Source organism: Ctenocephalides felis, unplaced genomic scaffold, assembly GCF_003426905.1.
Source record: "Ctenocephalides felis isolate EL2017-DRISC unplaced genomic scaffold, ASM342690v1 CF-g0.4_SCAFFOLD_01604, whole genome shotgun sequence".
In the NCBI taxonomy this organism is placed as follows: domain Eukaryota; kingdom Metazoa; phylum Arthropoda; class Insecta; order Siphonaptera; family Pulicidae; genus Ctenocephalides; species Ctenocephalides felis.
This window is the reverse complement of record NW_020537758.1, coordinates 18,835,797-18,852,563: the sequence shown is the minus strand read 5'-3', so window position 1 is coordinate 18,852,563 and position 16,767 is coordinate 18,835,797. Positions and strand designations below refer to the sequence as shown.

The following is a 16,767-nucleotide window of genomic DNA, read 5'->3' as shown; positions in this document are numbered from 1 at the left end:
CATTTTAATTATGATTAGTAATATATTGTTCTAGAGTGCGTTTATAAAGATTAAACAAAAAATATATTATTGCTTCTGTATCTTCTTGGATTCAAGAGTAAAACAAATACATACATACATATTTATTTATATATATATATATATATATATAAAATACAACATAATTATTTAATTATCTAAGTATTAAAATTCTAAATGTTTTTTAAAAGTTTTTAGTTTTCTGATCTTAGATCTCTTGGTAGACTGGAAATCAACTTATTGTTATGCATTATGAAGTATATATACATATATATTTATACATTGTGTAGACATATAGATGCAGATGGTATAGTATTAAATTTGCTTTTAATTACAAGTGTTGTTTATTCTTTTGTAGGGAATTTCGTCGACTACGGAACGAGCCGAATTCTTTGTTTGCTGAAGATGTGGAATTTCACGGCCCAGACGGTCCTTTACACTATAATACTCATAAAGTGTACAATGGAAAATTAGAGGGTAAGTTATAAAATAAATCTTCAATTCTTATTATCTTGTATATATATGATTAGAATGTATATAATTATCTTTTTAAAATGTATTCCTGCGAAACTAAACGTTGACTATTACGTCTTGCAGCTTTCTAACTTATGTTTTTGCTCGCACACATTTCGCTATGTCATGTCACGAGAAAGAATGACCTTTTCTTGTCAGATTTACTATCAATAAACAAAAATAACTAATATTACTCTTACAATCTTTGGTACAGATATCTGATTTTATCTTTCATGTCATGATTAGTTGGATTTTTGAAAAGGACATATGTATAACCAGTACAGTATGATCTCAGTAATTACGATTATATCTACAATTTTCATCTCTACATATGCTCAGATTTATTTATTGCTAAATTTAAAAACGTATAAAGCCATTTAAGATGATTCAAATAACATTCGAATTGTTATGAACGTTTTTTTTTGTAAAATTCAGCCAGACTGCCTTTTAATTGAATTTAAAAAAATATAGCTAAAAAGTCTTCTATTAGACATAGGTACATCTAGAATGTAAATATTTTTGCGTTTGTTGTTTATACCAAAATTTTATATTATGACAAATGTTCTTTAAGAGTGGATTAATATTGGTTTTATTTAATATCAGGCTAAGTGTTGGATTTATTTGGTATTGTGATGATATCATACTTTTTAGTACCATTTCTCTAAAGTATCCTCTGATGTAAGAAATAAGGGAACGAAGAGGTCTTAAATAAACCCATGTAAAAAATTCATGAAACTTTTATTGATGTATCGCCCGATCGGTAAAAGCTCAGTTTATATATATATATATATATATATATATATATACTGATCAAAATCATCTTTATGCCTTTCGAGTCTTTTTTTTCTAAAAAAATATTTATTTAATTTTTTACATTCAAATTGATGTTCTATTTCCATATCCCAGCAAAAGAAATACTTAAAAAAAATTATGAATAAAATATGAATAATTTAAAAAATATATATATATATATATATATATATATATATATATTAGGGTATCAAAATATCCTTAATATGAATTTTTTCGAATTTTCTTGCTCCCAAGGGCTCAAATGGTTCTAAATTGATAAAAAACAATTCTCTGAAAGCTTTAGCTCTTAATATTAACTTTTAGATAGTGCGCAATCCAATCAAACTTTGTATGGAAATAGCATGGAAAAAATTTTGAAAATAGAAAAAAAAAATTTAGATATAACTTAGCGACAAATGAATTGAAAGTGAAAATATGTGTCATTTTTTATTTATTGAATTAATTTTAGTATATAATTTTTTTGTCAACGTTCTTTTACACAAGGCCTCAAACGACATGTTTCTTCACTTGTTTTTTTTTCAACCAACAATATATTATTAAATTACATATTCCAAAACCGATCCGTTAATAAAATTATCGTTTTATCCATGTTTGCATTCAAATATCCCATCCCAGCATTCATTTTAAAACTCGAAGATATGTAGAAATTGTCGTGACAAACAAATTCCAGTGTATTTATTTTAAAATAACAATTTTTCCGCAATTCTTTCTCCACATTATGATCCAATAGAATATATAACAGTTAGGTTCTCACATGCTTCATTCTCAATTCTAATAATTAAGTAATTATAATAATAATATGGCTGTGAAAAAATACGCGTTTGCCCACGCATATAAATGGCATTAAGAATATTACCGGGACTCTGTACCTGGTATACAACGAGTTCAAGATAGAGACAACTATAAATATAAATATATATATATATATATATATATATATATATATACATGTATGCAAGTGAATAGATAGGATATACAATATAAGTTTTAAATGATCTGCACGTGCATACTGACTATCATTCTTATTCGTGAGCTTTTGTCCATGAACGATTACTGGACTCTACATTCTCATATTACTTCACTGACAGTAATGATTGTATCTAAGCTTTTATAGAAAATGTCACATAAATAATTTGTAAACTAGTCATGCATGAAAGAAATTGCTGGAACTTCCCATAAGGTGATTCAAAATTTTTGAAAGGTTCAAAATTCTTTGGAAAAAAAATGATTCAGGAATTTTGCAAATCTGGTACAAATAAAAACAAAATTTATACGTTTTATTAAAATCTCCATTAAATATCTGATAATTTGATGTGCATATGTCTAATCATCAATTTTGACACCAAATGGCATTTTTTTTCTTGGAGAAATCGCTAGACCTGCCTTCCCAAAAATTTATTCAATTCACTTTGTCAATACAAGTGGAATGTTTTTTGAATCATTCAAATCGGGCGCTCCGTTCTCTCAAAAACTGCTTTTTGTTTCTTCCAAAATGGCTGGATCTTCCATTGCAAAAAACTGGTCAGGACGTCTCCCGTCAATATTATTTGAATTATTTAAATTAGTTGATCCGTGCTCCCGAAATCATGAATAAAAATACATCCAAAGAGACTCTGCTGGCGAGAAAATTAAATAAAGACATAGATGATAGGAAAAAAATAATATTGATCTAGAATATAAAGAGATCAATATCAGTAAAAGATTCTTCGAAATGGCTGAACCTGAAATGGCCAAAAACTTGTCAGCAAGTCTCTCGTCAATATGAGTCAAATAGTTTTTGAATCATTCAAATTGATCCGTGCTCCCGAAATTGTGGATGAAAACATATCCAAAGAGACTTTAATGTCGAGAAAATTAAATATAGACTTAAGAGATAGGAAAAAAATTGACCAAGAATTTAAAAAAATGCTCCGTTCTCTCAAAAACTGCTATTTTTGCTCATAGGAAATGGCTGGACCAGCCATTGAAAAAAACTGATCAGCACGTCTCCTGTCAATACGAATCGAATGTTTTTTTAATTAAAATTGGTTGAATCGTGCTCCCGAAATTGTGGATAAAAATACATCCAAAGAGACTCTACTGACGAGGAAATTAAATATAGACTTAAAAGTAGACAAAAAATTGATCTAGAATATAAAAAAGACGCTTTGTTCTCTCAAACACTGCTATTTTTGCTTCCTCCAAAATGGCTGGACCTGACATTGCAAAAAACTGATTAGCAAGTCTGTCGTCAATCTGAGTCAAATGTTTTTGGAATTATCCAAATCGGTTCATCTGTGCTCCTGAAATCGTGGATGAAAATGCATCCAAAGGGACTCTACTGGCGAAAAAATTAAGGACTTAGAAAATAGATAAAAAAGATTTTGATGTAGAATATAAAAAGGACGCTTTGTTCTCTCAAAAACTGCTATTTTTGCTTTCTCCCAACATGGCTGGACCTGCCATTGCCAAAAACTGGTCAGCACGTCTCGTGTAAATATGAATCGAATTTTTTTTGAATTCAAATTGATTGATCCGTGCTCCCGAAATTGTGGATGAAAATACATCCAAAGAGACTCTACTGGGGTAAAATTTAATATAGACATGGAAGATGAAAGGACTCTACTGACAAGGAAACTGATTCTCGAAATGATAATAAAAAAAGGACTCTACTGACGAGCAAACTTAATTTTGATCTAAAGTGTAGAGAAGGTTTCAACTAACAAGCAAATTAAATATAGTCTTAAAAGATGTGCAAGAGACTCTACTGACAAGTCAACTGATTTTCGATACGAATAGTAGAAGTCTACAGAATATTAAAGAGCACCTCAAAATATTAAAAATTAACTCTACTAACAAACTACCATAATTTCGATATGAACAGGAACTAACGAGCACATTATTTGTTTTCGTTTTATTTGGAAAAATGATTTGAAATATATTAACAATACTTACAATTACAATTATTACAATCCAACAACAGTCATTGCAAGTTAAATTTCAAAATTATACCTACAAATTACTTTTAAAACACAGTTAATCATACATGCCATATAGTCAATAATAAATCAGTAAATTATTATTATTAGAAAATGCCTTGAAACAGATATGTGTATCGCAGATTAGTAAAACGTCTAATATAATATATTGCTTTTTTGAACTAAATATAACTATTAGAAAATCACATTAATTGTATCAATTACACCAATCAATTTTATCATTTCTTATGACTGAATGATATTTATGATTGTAAGCAATTACATATTGCTATCGTATATGTCATGTTTTGGAAATAGGATATTGGTGATGTAGGAATGTTCCGATAAACCTTGATATATATTAGAGAACAGATTTATGTAATATTGCAGGAGCAATATACAGTAATATGTATTAGATAAGATTTTGTTTGACAAACGTTGATGTGGAGAATTTGCTATTGCATTTGTACAATCTTGACACGAGTCGAGTCTTGCGATTCCCATCAGAAATAAATGAATAAATCAATGTAGGAATTAGGATTTGGATTTGTGAATTGGACTTCACATTTCACCTTCCATCAATTTTGATAATATTACTATTAAAATCTGGTTTATCATTTACCTTTCCAGCTCTCCTACTAAATCCTTCATTTAACGGTTGCAACTGAGAATTTCTAGTGGGAGTTGCTAATTTTTACTAATTTGTGCTTGCGAGCAAATACGTTATTGATCAGTAGTACCCAATATGCAAATTATTCTGTATTATATGTTATTTGACACAAATTTATTCATGAATCACACATATTTTACGTGCTTCATGCAATATTCCGAGGATATACTCTATGGCTGAATAATATTTGCAGAATAGATGTTTCGCGAAATATATATAGTCGCGGTGCAGATATAATTAAATAATTTGTATTGGATTCTGATTGGAAATAGTAGTATAGTAGGAATATGTAGTTATTTGCAGAGCTTTGAATTTATTTACTGTTGATATTGTATGATTGGAAAAATATTTTATTAGTTTTGATAACACACAATTTGTGCTGAATTCAGTACAATATGGTGCAATATTTTTTTATCTACTTGATTTAGTTAGTATCAATTTGTCTGCAATTCAAAACATTAAGTTATTTTTTATTTATAAAATATTTCAATGAAATATTTTTTATAGTACTTTAAAACTTTATTCAATTACTTTGGTACTAAATACCATACCTTTCATTAATTTACATAAAACCCAGAGCAATGTTAATAATACTCTCATTCTTTGAAGTTATATTTATAGTAACAACGATTAAGAAAGAACAGACTTTAATTCTTAAATAATTGGCAATTAAGACAGAAAACAAGTTTTTAAAACGTATCAAGTAGATTTGTTTGTTGATTGTTTTACAGTGCAATAATTTGAAGTACAATTAAAAAATCTGATACTGATACTGATCTCTTGAATTTGATTCAATGATACTAAATAATTAATTAAGACATTTTTAAAATTCATTAGAAGCTTTTTCCAGGGTTGAAGACCTGAAATATTAATTACCATCCATTTTTCTTCTCGTTGAATTATGAAAGAGTTTTATAATTAAACGAGATATATGAAAAAGTTTCTTTTTTTAAACCCACTTACTTTCGGAACTGCGAGCAGAATGAAAATAAAATTAAACCGTTTTAATCCGAATTTAATCGCTAGAACTATATTAATATAAATTAGCATAATATAATTAGTACTTAGAAGTTAAATAATTTCTCATTCTTTATTATGAGTTAATTCATTTCGATGGTAGATATGCTATCTTACATCAGAAGAGATTTAAATCTAGACATACATTTTAACATTTTATTTTATTTCATTTTAGTTTTCCCTCTTGAATGATGAGACACATTTTGTTCTCGAAATGTCCAATGGTGAATATATAAATATATATATATATATATATATATATATTATAATTGAAGAAAATATAATTGATTTCTATTATATCTCAGTTATCAGTTATAGTCTTTGCCTATCTCTTTTCATAAATAAAATGCAATCAGTAAGCATGCATTTTCTCTCATTAATATTGCATATAATAACAAAGTAAAAAACACGTAAATGCATGTTATTTATGATAAATGCATATATGATTTTCTAGAGAGAATAATAAAACTCATATACACAAATACATTATATGGTAATTTAAAATAATCATGATCCTGCATTATATTTTTATCAGTAATATCAATTTCTAAAATCCAGTGATTTTTCTGAAGATGGCTAATAAAAAACTTATCTGAAAAGTTGGCTTTTCATAGAATTTGTCAAATGTTTAAGACGGATTAATGATGCATAAAACTTACAAATGTAATTGAATTGCATTCCGAAACTTTAGATACGAAATAATCAAAATGAAACTTTTCGGTGTGAAGTTTTCGTTTGAAACATTCGAGAAATTCGAGAAATTTCTAATTCTTGTAACCAGAATTAGATTTTTGCGGGTACTCTAATAATTGAAATTAAGAAGATCCACTTTTAAAGCTGTTGATCATTTATTTCTTTACATTGTTACATTGACAATTTTATAAATTTATAAGACGAATGAAGTTCAATGCTAACTTTATAATGCTAATGCTAATATAATAATTTATAACAAAATTTATTTTTGAGTACATTTTATTTCTTATATTATTCATATATTGAAAATTATGTAGATACTGTGTTTATTTAAAATGACTCTCCAGCAAATTATTTTATATCGGTAATATAAATTTTCATTGTGAAAAATTCATCTAATTCAGTTCTAATAGAAATTCTCAGTAATTTTATTTTGGCTGGGTTTAAAACTATTTTGAGGACGGATTGATAATATTAGTAATTTATTAGAATAATTTAACTGTTAATGGATAATTCAAGATATTACTCTTCGGTATAAACTTTTGATAAATTTTCAATTTGCGAAAATTAAATTTAATAATTGAAACTAGTGAGAATTTTTGCAAAATTCTTATGACTGGAATCAATAAAAATTGCAGACAGAATTGCGTACCACTAATTTTGTACAAGCAAATCGTATCAAAATTTCAGCTACATGAACAAAATTACAAATTTTCAAAATTACCAGAATTTAATGCTAAAGGTTAATTGCTTATTTCAACATTTTTTTGATGTTTGTCAAATTTTCGTCCGTATAATTTAAAATTGTCATCCAACTTACTGAATCATAACATTACTTTAACGACAATTTTGCAAGCGTAATTCTGTAACTAGTCCAATTCTTAATACAAAAAGACAAATTTCACATAACACATGTCGCAAAATTGAGCAAGGTAAAATAAAAATGTCTTAATACGATATTTTGAAATGTTTTTACCCAATGTCATTAATTATTATTGTTCATTCATCGAACAAAATAATTTTAATTAGCTTCATATCATTGTTCAAATTAGAAAACGGCTCGGCGATGAAGACCACTAGAACATCATTTGCTACTTGCGAAACCTATATCGAGTATTATAAATGTTAATTGTATGAATTCAAATTGCCTAACTTTGGTAATTTGATTTGATAAAATATAGAGATAGTCTTCGTATCCGCCTACATATTATATATGGATGTATATGAAGGTACGTGTATGAGATTTTCATAAAGTAGTATCTACAACCTCTAAGAAGGTCATTTATAATAATGCCAAAAACCGGATTATTAGACTCTGTTGTATTGTGTTAGATGAATAGATATAATTTTTAAGTAATTTAAATGTTTAAATTATTATTATAAATTATGCGGAATAACTACATAAATAAATATATACATACTTGTAATTTTGGAATTCTGGCTGTATATATTTTAAATATGGAGTTTTTATATTACACCATTAATAAACAACGTTTAATTAATAGTTTGGTCAGAAGATGTATTTAAATAATTTATATATTATTATTTATACACTGTAATTTTCTCAAATATTCTACACTGGCAGTATCCTATGGGAATTGTAAAAAGCGTGGTAAATGGTCTATGTTCTACTAATTATATATGTAAGATATTTTGGTTTAAATTATAAATGCAAAAAGCAAAATCAAAATTCTCAGATATTCTAAAAAGTGAAGCAATTTAACCACATACTCATTAGATAATTTTCCAATATTCATTCGAAATTTATGTGCAACATTTGAATAAATAAATAATATTTGTTCTGGAAAAAAAATCTATAAAATAAAAAGTTTGCCAGCATTTTAGCTTGTTTATATATGCAAATAAGTTGAGGTTTCTTTAATAATTTTAATTTCAAAATATGTCTACCAAATTTTTAAGGTAGTACATTTAATAAAAATAAAGGCTTCATTATATAATATTATTCCTGAACAGGAAAACATAAAAATGCTCTAAAATATCTTCTTCTCTTAATTTGGCATTCTTTCCTGAAGAATTTGGTACTTAAACCAATATATCTACATATAAAATTAAGTATATATATATATATATATATATATATTTATTTATTTATTCGAAGGGTTTAGATATTCTATCTCAGGGGCTAAATTATTGACCAACTTTGCTAAACTCGAAAATCTCAAGTACAAAACAAAATTGTGGCATAAAGCCAAATTTCATTGTAAGTTCTTGAAAAATCAATATTTGACCAGCTATTGCGCCAATTGCTGCAGAAATGTTCTTGCATAAATATTTTGAATTAATTTATAATACAAAAATTAGGTTAATACTTCTTTGATTTAGGTCAGTGTACTATTTGAGTAAACATAAAATATTGAGGTTTTTCTTTTATCAATGAAGTAAAATGAAAAATAAAATGATTATAATTTATTTAATAACTAGGTAATTTAATTAACTCCCATTGAGTCCATTGCATTTCATTGTTTCTTGCGGAATGTTTTCAACAAGAACCAGCATTTTTTGTTAATCAAACAATTCTGGGCTTCATTTGATCTTAAAGGCCTTTATATCTAAGGTCAATTTACCCATTATAAAAATGGGAGCAATTTTGAATATTTTAAAGAAAATTTTTCATCAAGGGTTTGTTTTATTCTCAAAACCCATCTATACAAAACAAAACGATGGCACCAAGCCAAAAATTGTGTTTAGTTCTTTTCAAATCGATATTTGGCTAGGTATTCAGACTGCATGTTTTATTGGAATAACGAAAAATAAAATTCTTATAATTTTTATAAAATATTAAAATTATTCTCTAGATTACATTTTAATGAATTTATATTGCACGATAATACATTATGAAAATGGATGCACGTGTAAATTGAATTCTAGTTCTGTTTTTGTCAAATTTTTAGTTTTTTTGTATTTTTGAAATGTAATTTTTACATGAGCATTTTTCATGTTATATATCGAACAAAAAGAAAGTCTGTCTATCAAATCTGAGACTGTGACCAAGAAACCGTTATTTGCGGATCTCCTAATATAGTGTATCACAAAAACAGTCTGTTCTAAAATAGATTCTTGATGTATACAAGCAATAAAACATAACGACATATAATGATAATATACATTTTAAAATAATTTTCATTATCTTTATTATTATAATTTTGTATGATAGTCCACTGATAATTAATCAGACTCAATATTTTTATTTAAATTGCTTATAAAATTAATTATATATATGCAACTAGGGAGATTGCGCAATATTTCTTTAATCTTGAACTGGTAGTTCTTGCTATTATTTATATATTTATGTTAATATTATTAAGAGTCTGTTTTCATTCTCTTTATTTTTGCTAGCAAATTCGTTATGGGTATATAACACAGTTAATTTTATACATGTTCCACAAATCTAAATATGCGAATATCAACGTGAATAATGAGGGCATATTAGCTTAATCATTGAGTGTTTAAATGACAAGATTACCGTTCACGCATAAATTTATAGCCGATTATAAATGCATATATATTTACCTATATATTTACATATAATATACAAATTATATACTTATATACATAAATTTAAGATATACATACATATACATAAAGTATCTGAAGGTATATAAAAGGGTGGTCCTTAATATGGGCATTTTCGAATTTCCTTGCTCCCAAGGGCTCAAATTGGTTCCAAATTGATGAAAAACAATTCTCTGAAAGTTTTAGCTCTTAATATTAACTGTTAGATAGTGCGCAATTCAATCAAACTTCGTATGGAAATAGCATGGAAAAAATTTTGAAAATTAAAAAAAAATTTTTTAGGTATAACTTAGCGACGAATGAACTAGAAGTGAAAATTCGTGTCATTTTTCATCGAAAATTCGACGCTCTGCGAAATTTTTGAATTTGTTTTCATGCCATTTCCATACAATACTTTAATTGAATTGCGCTCTATCTAAAATACAATATTAAAAGCTAAAACTACCAGAGAATTGTTTTTTATCTGAGTTATTTATTTAAGCCCTTGGGAGCAAGGAAATTCAAAAATGTCCATATTAAGGACCACGCTAGTATATAATTATAATAAAAACGTTTCTAAAAAACCATACATCTTGGTATTATTAAAAAAAAGTCTTTATTACGTTCTGAGGTGTAGTTTGATGCATCTTTAATAAATAAAACTTCAAAAGTAAAAAAATATATAAAATCTATATATTCGAGAAATGGAATTTTTGTAGTATGTCTTATTTTGTGTGTAATTGTTATGCATCCATAATTTCAAGCCGATCGTTGTGAAAATTCGGGAAATTATTAGAAATGGATATTTTGATAGGAGCCAAGTGGTAGGCTCCGAAGACTTATTTTTTTTTGGTCAATTTTTAATTTTTATTTTTTTATATAGAGTATATAAAATAAATATCAACCTCTTATCGCGATTTTATAAGAATTATTATAGTAATGATATTTTTTTCATAAACCATACGTTCGATAGGCGTGAAAATTTTGTAAAATATAAGGTTGTTTGAGGATAACTTGAAATGGCACATGTATCGTTTAATTTTCTTTATATTCATTTATGTATATAAATATATATATATATATATATATATCTTATATATAAAATTCTTCTGTAACAATGTAAGTTTCATTAATCCTCCTAAACTATAATTCGGATTTTCATGAATCTTCCTGAAGTTTGTTCGGGAATTTTTTTAGAATGTTTTGATTCATAGATTGTTAGTTAGATTGTAGAAATAAATGGAAAAAATTACAAAAAACCGCTTATCATTGTTTGACCTTTAAAATATTTAAGGCATGGTTTGACATTAAAAACAAATGACAACTGCCATTTGCCAAACATTTCTATTCACTTACAGGCTAAGGCAATATTAAAATATAATAAATTCATGGTTAAAAATAAAGAAAATGTAATGTCTACATTATTATTGTCGAAAAGCATGTGCCATAATTGAAATAATATAAGATGCAAATAATATAACATACGTCTGACAGTCTGCGCATGCGACTGACGCGCTTTGCGAACAGATTCGTCGTACGAATTCGTGCAAAGGAGACGAGCCATAAGTGATTGCGCTCAAAAATATTAAATTTGCGGTCGTTTTGCCTTACTATACTAAGTCACAATACAAAAAAAATTACTTATACAAAAAATTATTTAGAAGTTTCATTGTGTCAAAATTTCATATGGTTGGCATTTTGTACGGAATATTTACTCAATGGAGCGCTTTGGGTTTGAACTTTTTTTTACTGTTTTCCAATTCGTTTTGAATTTTGGAATTAGGCTCATCTTACTCTCAAGTTCAAAAGTGAAAACAATTTAGACTCCTTTACACTACCCGGGGGGATGCCATTTCTTTTCAGTGGTGTAATAACGTTGGGTGTGGATAAAAGAACTAATTATGAGAGAAAAATGTTTAATAATCTTTTTCAAAAAAGCAAATTCTTTTCAAGTTACTGGCTACTGAAAATTTGTTTCTTTTTTGCGTTTTTCATCGTTTTTTGCTAATATCTTCAAAAATATACATTTTAACGAAAATTATGTAATGAACAAAATTATATCAATAAAAATCCTAATAAATCGCTATTTTACAGTTTTCTAGGAACAATATTAAGTTAATTATGAAAATGGGTTTTTATAGATCTCCAAATAAGCTTTAAAAGAAGTACTTCTGCGTGTAAAATGAGTGAGCGATCATGCAATTAAAAGACGCATACAATTTTTTTTTCATTTCAATCAAATAGTTTATGAGTGCCATTTCCACCAAAATTAAAAATAATTGTTTTCCATCTAGAATTAACTTGGTTTGAGACATCTTGATGGATTCTAGAAAATACCATAACATTAGTACAAACAATTTTGAAAAAACTCATGATTTCATAAAAAAATCCATTAAAAAAAATCACATTTTAAAATCTCTGAAAAAATATGTATAAAAGTATATATATGAAAATTCAAGGTATTTTTCAGACTAATTATTGCTTTTAATTATTTTTTTGTTACACAAATATTAATAGAGTTCTAATTGTTTAAAGAGTGCGCGGCTGTCCAACCGGAGTGTCTTTCGAGCCCTTTAACCCTTCGCCGTTTAAAAATAAGAGAAGTTACGGTAAAATTTATGATAAAGTTGTAGCTCATTTAATCACCTTTAAAATAGTATATTACTTATATATTTAATAGTTATGATAAAATCGGAATTAAAAGAGTTATAATCCAATTAATGCGGGGGGTGATGACGAAATGCAAATTGTTTTCACTTCTGAACTTTAGATTAAGATTAGCTGAGCATACGCTTTTTTCCTCTCCATTTACTGCAATAATTTTGTTGATAGTAGGTTGAATAGAGCACATGTGAACAAAATTTGACAAATTAATTCACTTCATATATGAACTTAAGTAATAATGTATATTGAATTATTAGTGTGAAAAATGCAATTTAGATATTAAAATACTAAAAGCAAGTTAAAATATGGTACGAAATCTTAAAAATTGTAGGCAACATTATTGAAGCAATTATTTTGGGTAGAAAAATCGAAGGTGATATTGTACCTTGACCGCATGCTATACACCTAAGTCTGTTTTTACACGGTCTTTTTGTACACGGTTTTGATATAACACGGTTTGAAAATTTCATATTTTTAATTTTTTTACACGATTTTATTCCATTTAGCACGATTTGAAATTTTATGTACTTAAATTTTTTTGTCAAATTTAATTTTTGCGAAGAATGTTCATATCACAAAAAAGTATTTATGAAAGAAAAAAGTCTGAAACCATCGATAGTATCGATAGTTTGCGAACACTAGCTTAAAGATTTAAGTAAATTCTCCTTTAGTGCGTACAAACAATTTTTACTGGTCAAAGCAAATGTGAATAGCACTAATTTAGGGGAATTATTATTAAAATAAACATGAATTCTTGTTCTTGAAAATTCTTGTTTTTCACTAATTTCAATAGGTTTTAGAGAGTAGGACAAATCACCCGTTTTTGTATAAGATCAATGTCCTTTTTTACACGTTTTTTTTTACACGGCTTCTTCTGGAACCAATCTCCGTGTAAAAACAGACTTAGGTGTATATTAATTCTGAATTTGTTATATTTTTTAAAAGATTTCAATTTTCAACACGTGTATCGATGCTATGACAATAAATACATGGTGATAAATTTGGAAAATCAATGTTTTAGCCGTCAATAAACAAAAAATGATTCATTTAAACATCCACATTTACAGGTATGTCTAAATATATTGTATAATCCTTAAATTCAATAAAATAAATTGAGCTATTGGAAATAAATTTGTTCTATAAATCGCAGTGTATAATGTTTAATATATAATTTTATTGAATATATTTTAATATTTGTTAAAGGGATAATTAAAGTGTTAACTGTGGGAATTGAGAATAATCATATTATTTGAAACAGTACTACATTTAACATCACTCATATATTGCTGTAAATAGTAACTCGAAGAACAATAATGATTATTTTTAACTGAACGGTATAAATATTAGTATAGGATATTAAAAAAACGTAGAAGTGGGTACAGGACAACGTCTGTCGGGTCATCTAGTATATATATATATATTTCAAAGTAACTAGCAGCCCATTCGTCGAAATAAAAAAGGTATAAAGTATACAAACTTTTATTTAAACTATCAAGATATATATATATTATATATATATATATATATATATATTTATAAACATCCTTACTAAGAATAGTAGTTGTACTGCAAATAACAAGGAATGGCTATCGCAGAGTATGTAAAATCAATTTATGTTCATAACAATTGCAAACAATGTTATGATACGTATAAAATTTTCCTGTTATAGCAAACTTATACTTTGTTATTTATATATATATATATATATATATATATATATATATAATAGTAAGTGTGAATATTTTGCCCATCTGTGTGTATAATTTTCATATAAAATATGTTCGCCTGTATACATAATATTGTGGTGTTTACAACATTCTGGGTCAGTATCGGCAAATGTGTCAAATGGCAAATCGCAGTGATATAAATGAGTTTTGGATTTCCTCTTATTTGTTGATTTGCCGTGTGTCAGCGTGCCGTCATACTTGGGTTAAAATTAATGTCGAAACCGGATCGCCAAGGTGAACGAATTGTGTCTACAGAAGGCTGTCTCTATACACATTGCACAATATATTAGTCATGGTGTAAAGAGACATGGAAAATCATGTTGGATATTTTTATCCTTACTCACATTTGCATATATGTAGAAATAGCGGTTGTACTGACGGATATGCCGGCGATTAGGACCATGTCACATGGGAAGGGTAAAGGATCGTAGATAGAGTGCGCCTCCTTGACTAATTTCTAGATAAAGACAAAATTATGTAAGGATGCTGGAAAGCCTATGGATAATTCTGAATTTAAAGTTTTTTATAGTATATGTTGCCTAAAATGACAGTCTAAAAAAGTTCTGAATACAGATTTCGAATTCCAATACATTAATTTTGACTACATATAATAATACTATGGCCTTTTCTGTAGACTCTCTGAAGTCCAGTGATGAAAGCTATCTTAGCTAAAGATTTCTTTGAATGAGTGTTTCTAGATTCGATATTTGCTTCTGACAGCCTGATATCAAGTAGTCAAATGCCGAATGGTGATATCAGTTTCCACTTGAAAGTATAGGTGCTAATATGTTTTCAAGCAAAATTAGTTTCTAAGTGAAGATCCATCAGTTTTACTGAAATTGTGATAATAAATTGATCATATAGAAATAGGATTACCGAATTGGATTGCTATCTATGGAAAACTGCTTATTTTAAAAAGTTAGTACAACATATGGAGTCCTAGGAGATATCATACTGGCTTCTTAAACTAAGTAGATAGTACAATATCTTGAGTCTGGTATCAAGTAAACAAATATCGAAAAGCTTTCATTTGGAAATATAGGCATCAATATATTTCCAAGTGAGAAAAACTCTCCAAGTAAAAATACTCCAGTATTACAGAAGTTGTAATGATAAAATACATCACATAGAGACAACAATGGGACAATATCTAATAAGACTCTATGATGTTAACTAACCCAAACGGTTGTCATCTATAAAAAACTTATTAGTTTAAGAAGTCAGTACAACATCATAGAGTCTTATTAGATATTGTCTTGACTTCTTAAACTAGGCAGACAGTACAACATTTTGAGTCTGGTATCAAGTAGACAATTATCGATGAGAGGTATCATCTTTTATTTTGGATATATAGGTACTGATGTGTTTCCAAGTGAAAATCCACCAGTATTACAGAAGTTGACTAGTTTTTTTTATAGATGACAACCGTTTGGGTTAGTTAACATCATAGAGTCTTATTAGATATTGTCTTGACTTCTTGAACTATGCAGACAATATAACATCTTGAATCCTACAAAATGTTGCACTGAATTATTAAGCTAGGTAGCTCTTTCAAGGATCCAACTTAGAATAGTTGTTCTATCACTATTAGGGCTATTTTCATAAATTTTCAAAAACGCTAATATTTTTCAAACTTTGATGAACTTTTAATATTAAACTACTTGTCGTAGGATCGTAATATTTCAGTATGTTCTATGAGATCTATCGTCATTTTTTTTTATAAAAATCGACATTTTTTTAAATAGTTAATTACAAGAAAACGGCTCGGTCAATCTTCACCTAAGACTATTTTTGTCTAAATTCTGATTGCTGCTAAATGTTTCTAAGTTTCTATTTAAATTTTATTTTAAGTAACATATCGTCTCCCAGCTAATTCTTCTGAATTAAAACTAGTATCTATTTGAAGATCTTAAGTTGGCGATCTTAAATAATCAATATTAAAATAATTATTTTATTTTATGTATCTGTTAGTCCGTCTATTATCTTAAACATAATTCAGATAAAAAGTGTCGAAGAATCTGTTGATAAATTCTTTCTGTTTATTCCGTAATAATTCAAAATCGCAATCGTGAAGGTAATAAAACAGCCATGTTAAATAAAATTTGATTTATCGGAAGACAAAGAAAATCGTATTACTCTTTTATGAGATTCTCAGTTAGAGACATCGTTTTTGCAATAAAAC

At 27.3% G+C, this 16,767-nt stretch overlaps 1 protein-coding gene across 1 annotated transcript in view; it reads left to right on the top strand.

Moving 5' to 3' along the window:
- Positions 1-270: 270 nt before the first annotated feature.
- The window catches only part of LOC113373467, a 32,932-nt gene continuing 16,435 nt past the window's right edge, over positions 271-16,767 (top strand). The window contains exons 1-2 of the mRNA XM_026613763.1: positions 271-275; positions 377-495. Of these exons, the coding sequence (XP_026469548.1) occupies positions 271-275; positions 377-495 (124 nt within the window). The remainder of the gene's footprint in view (positions 276-376; positions 496-16,767) is intronic.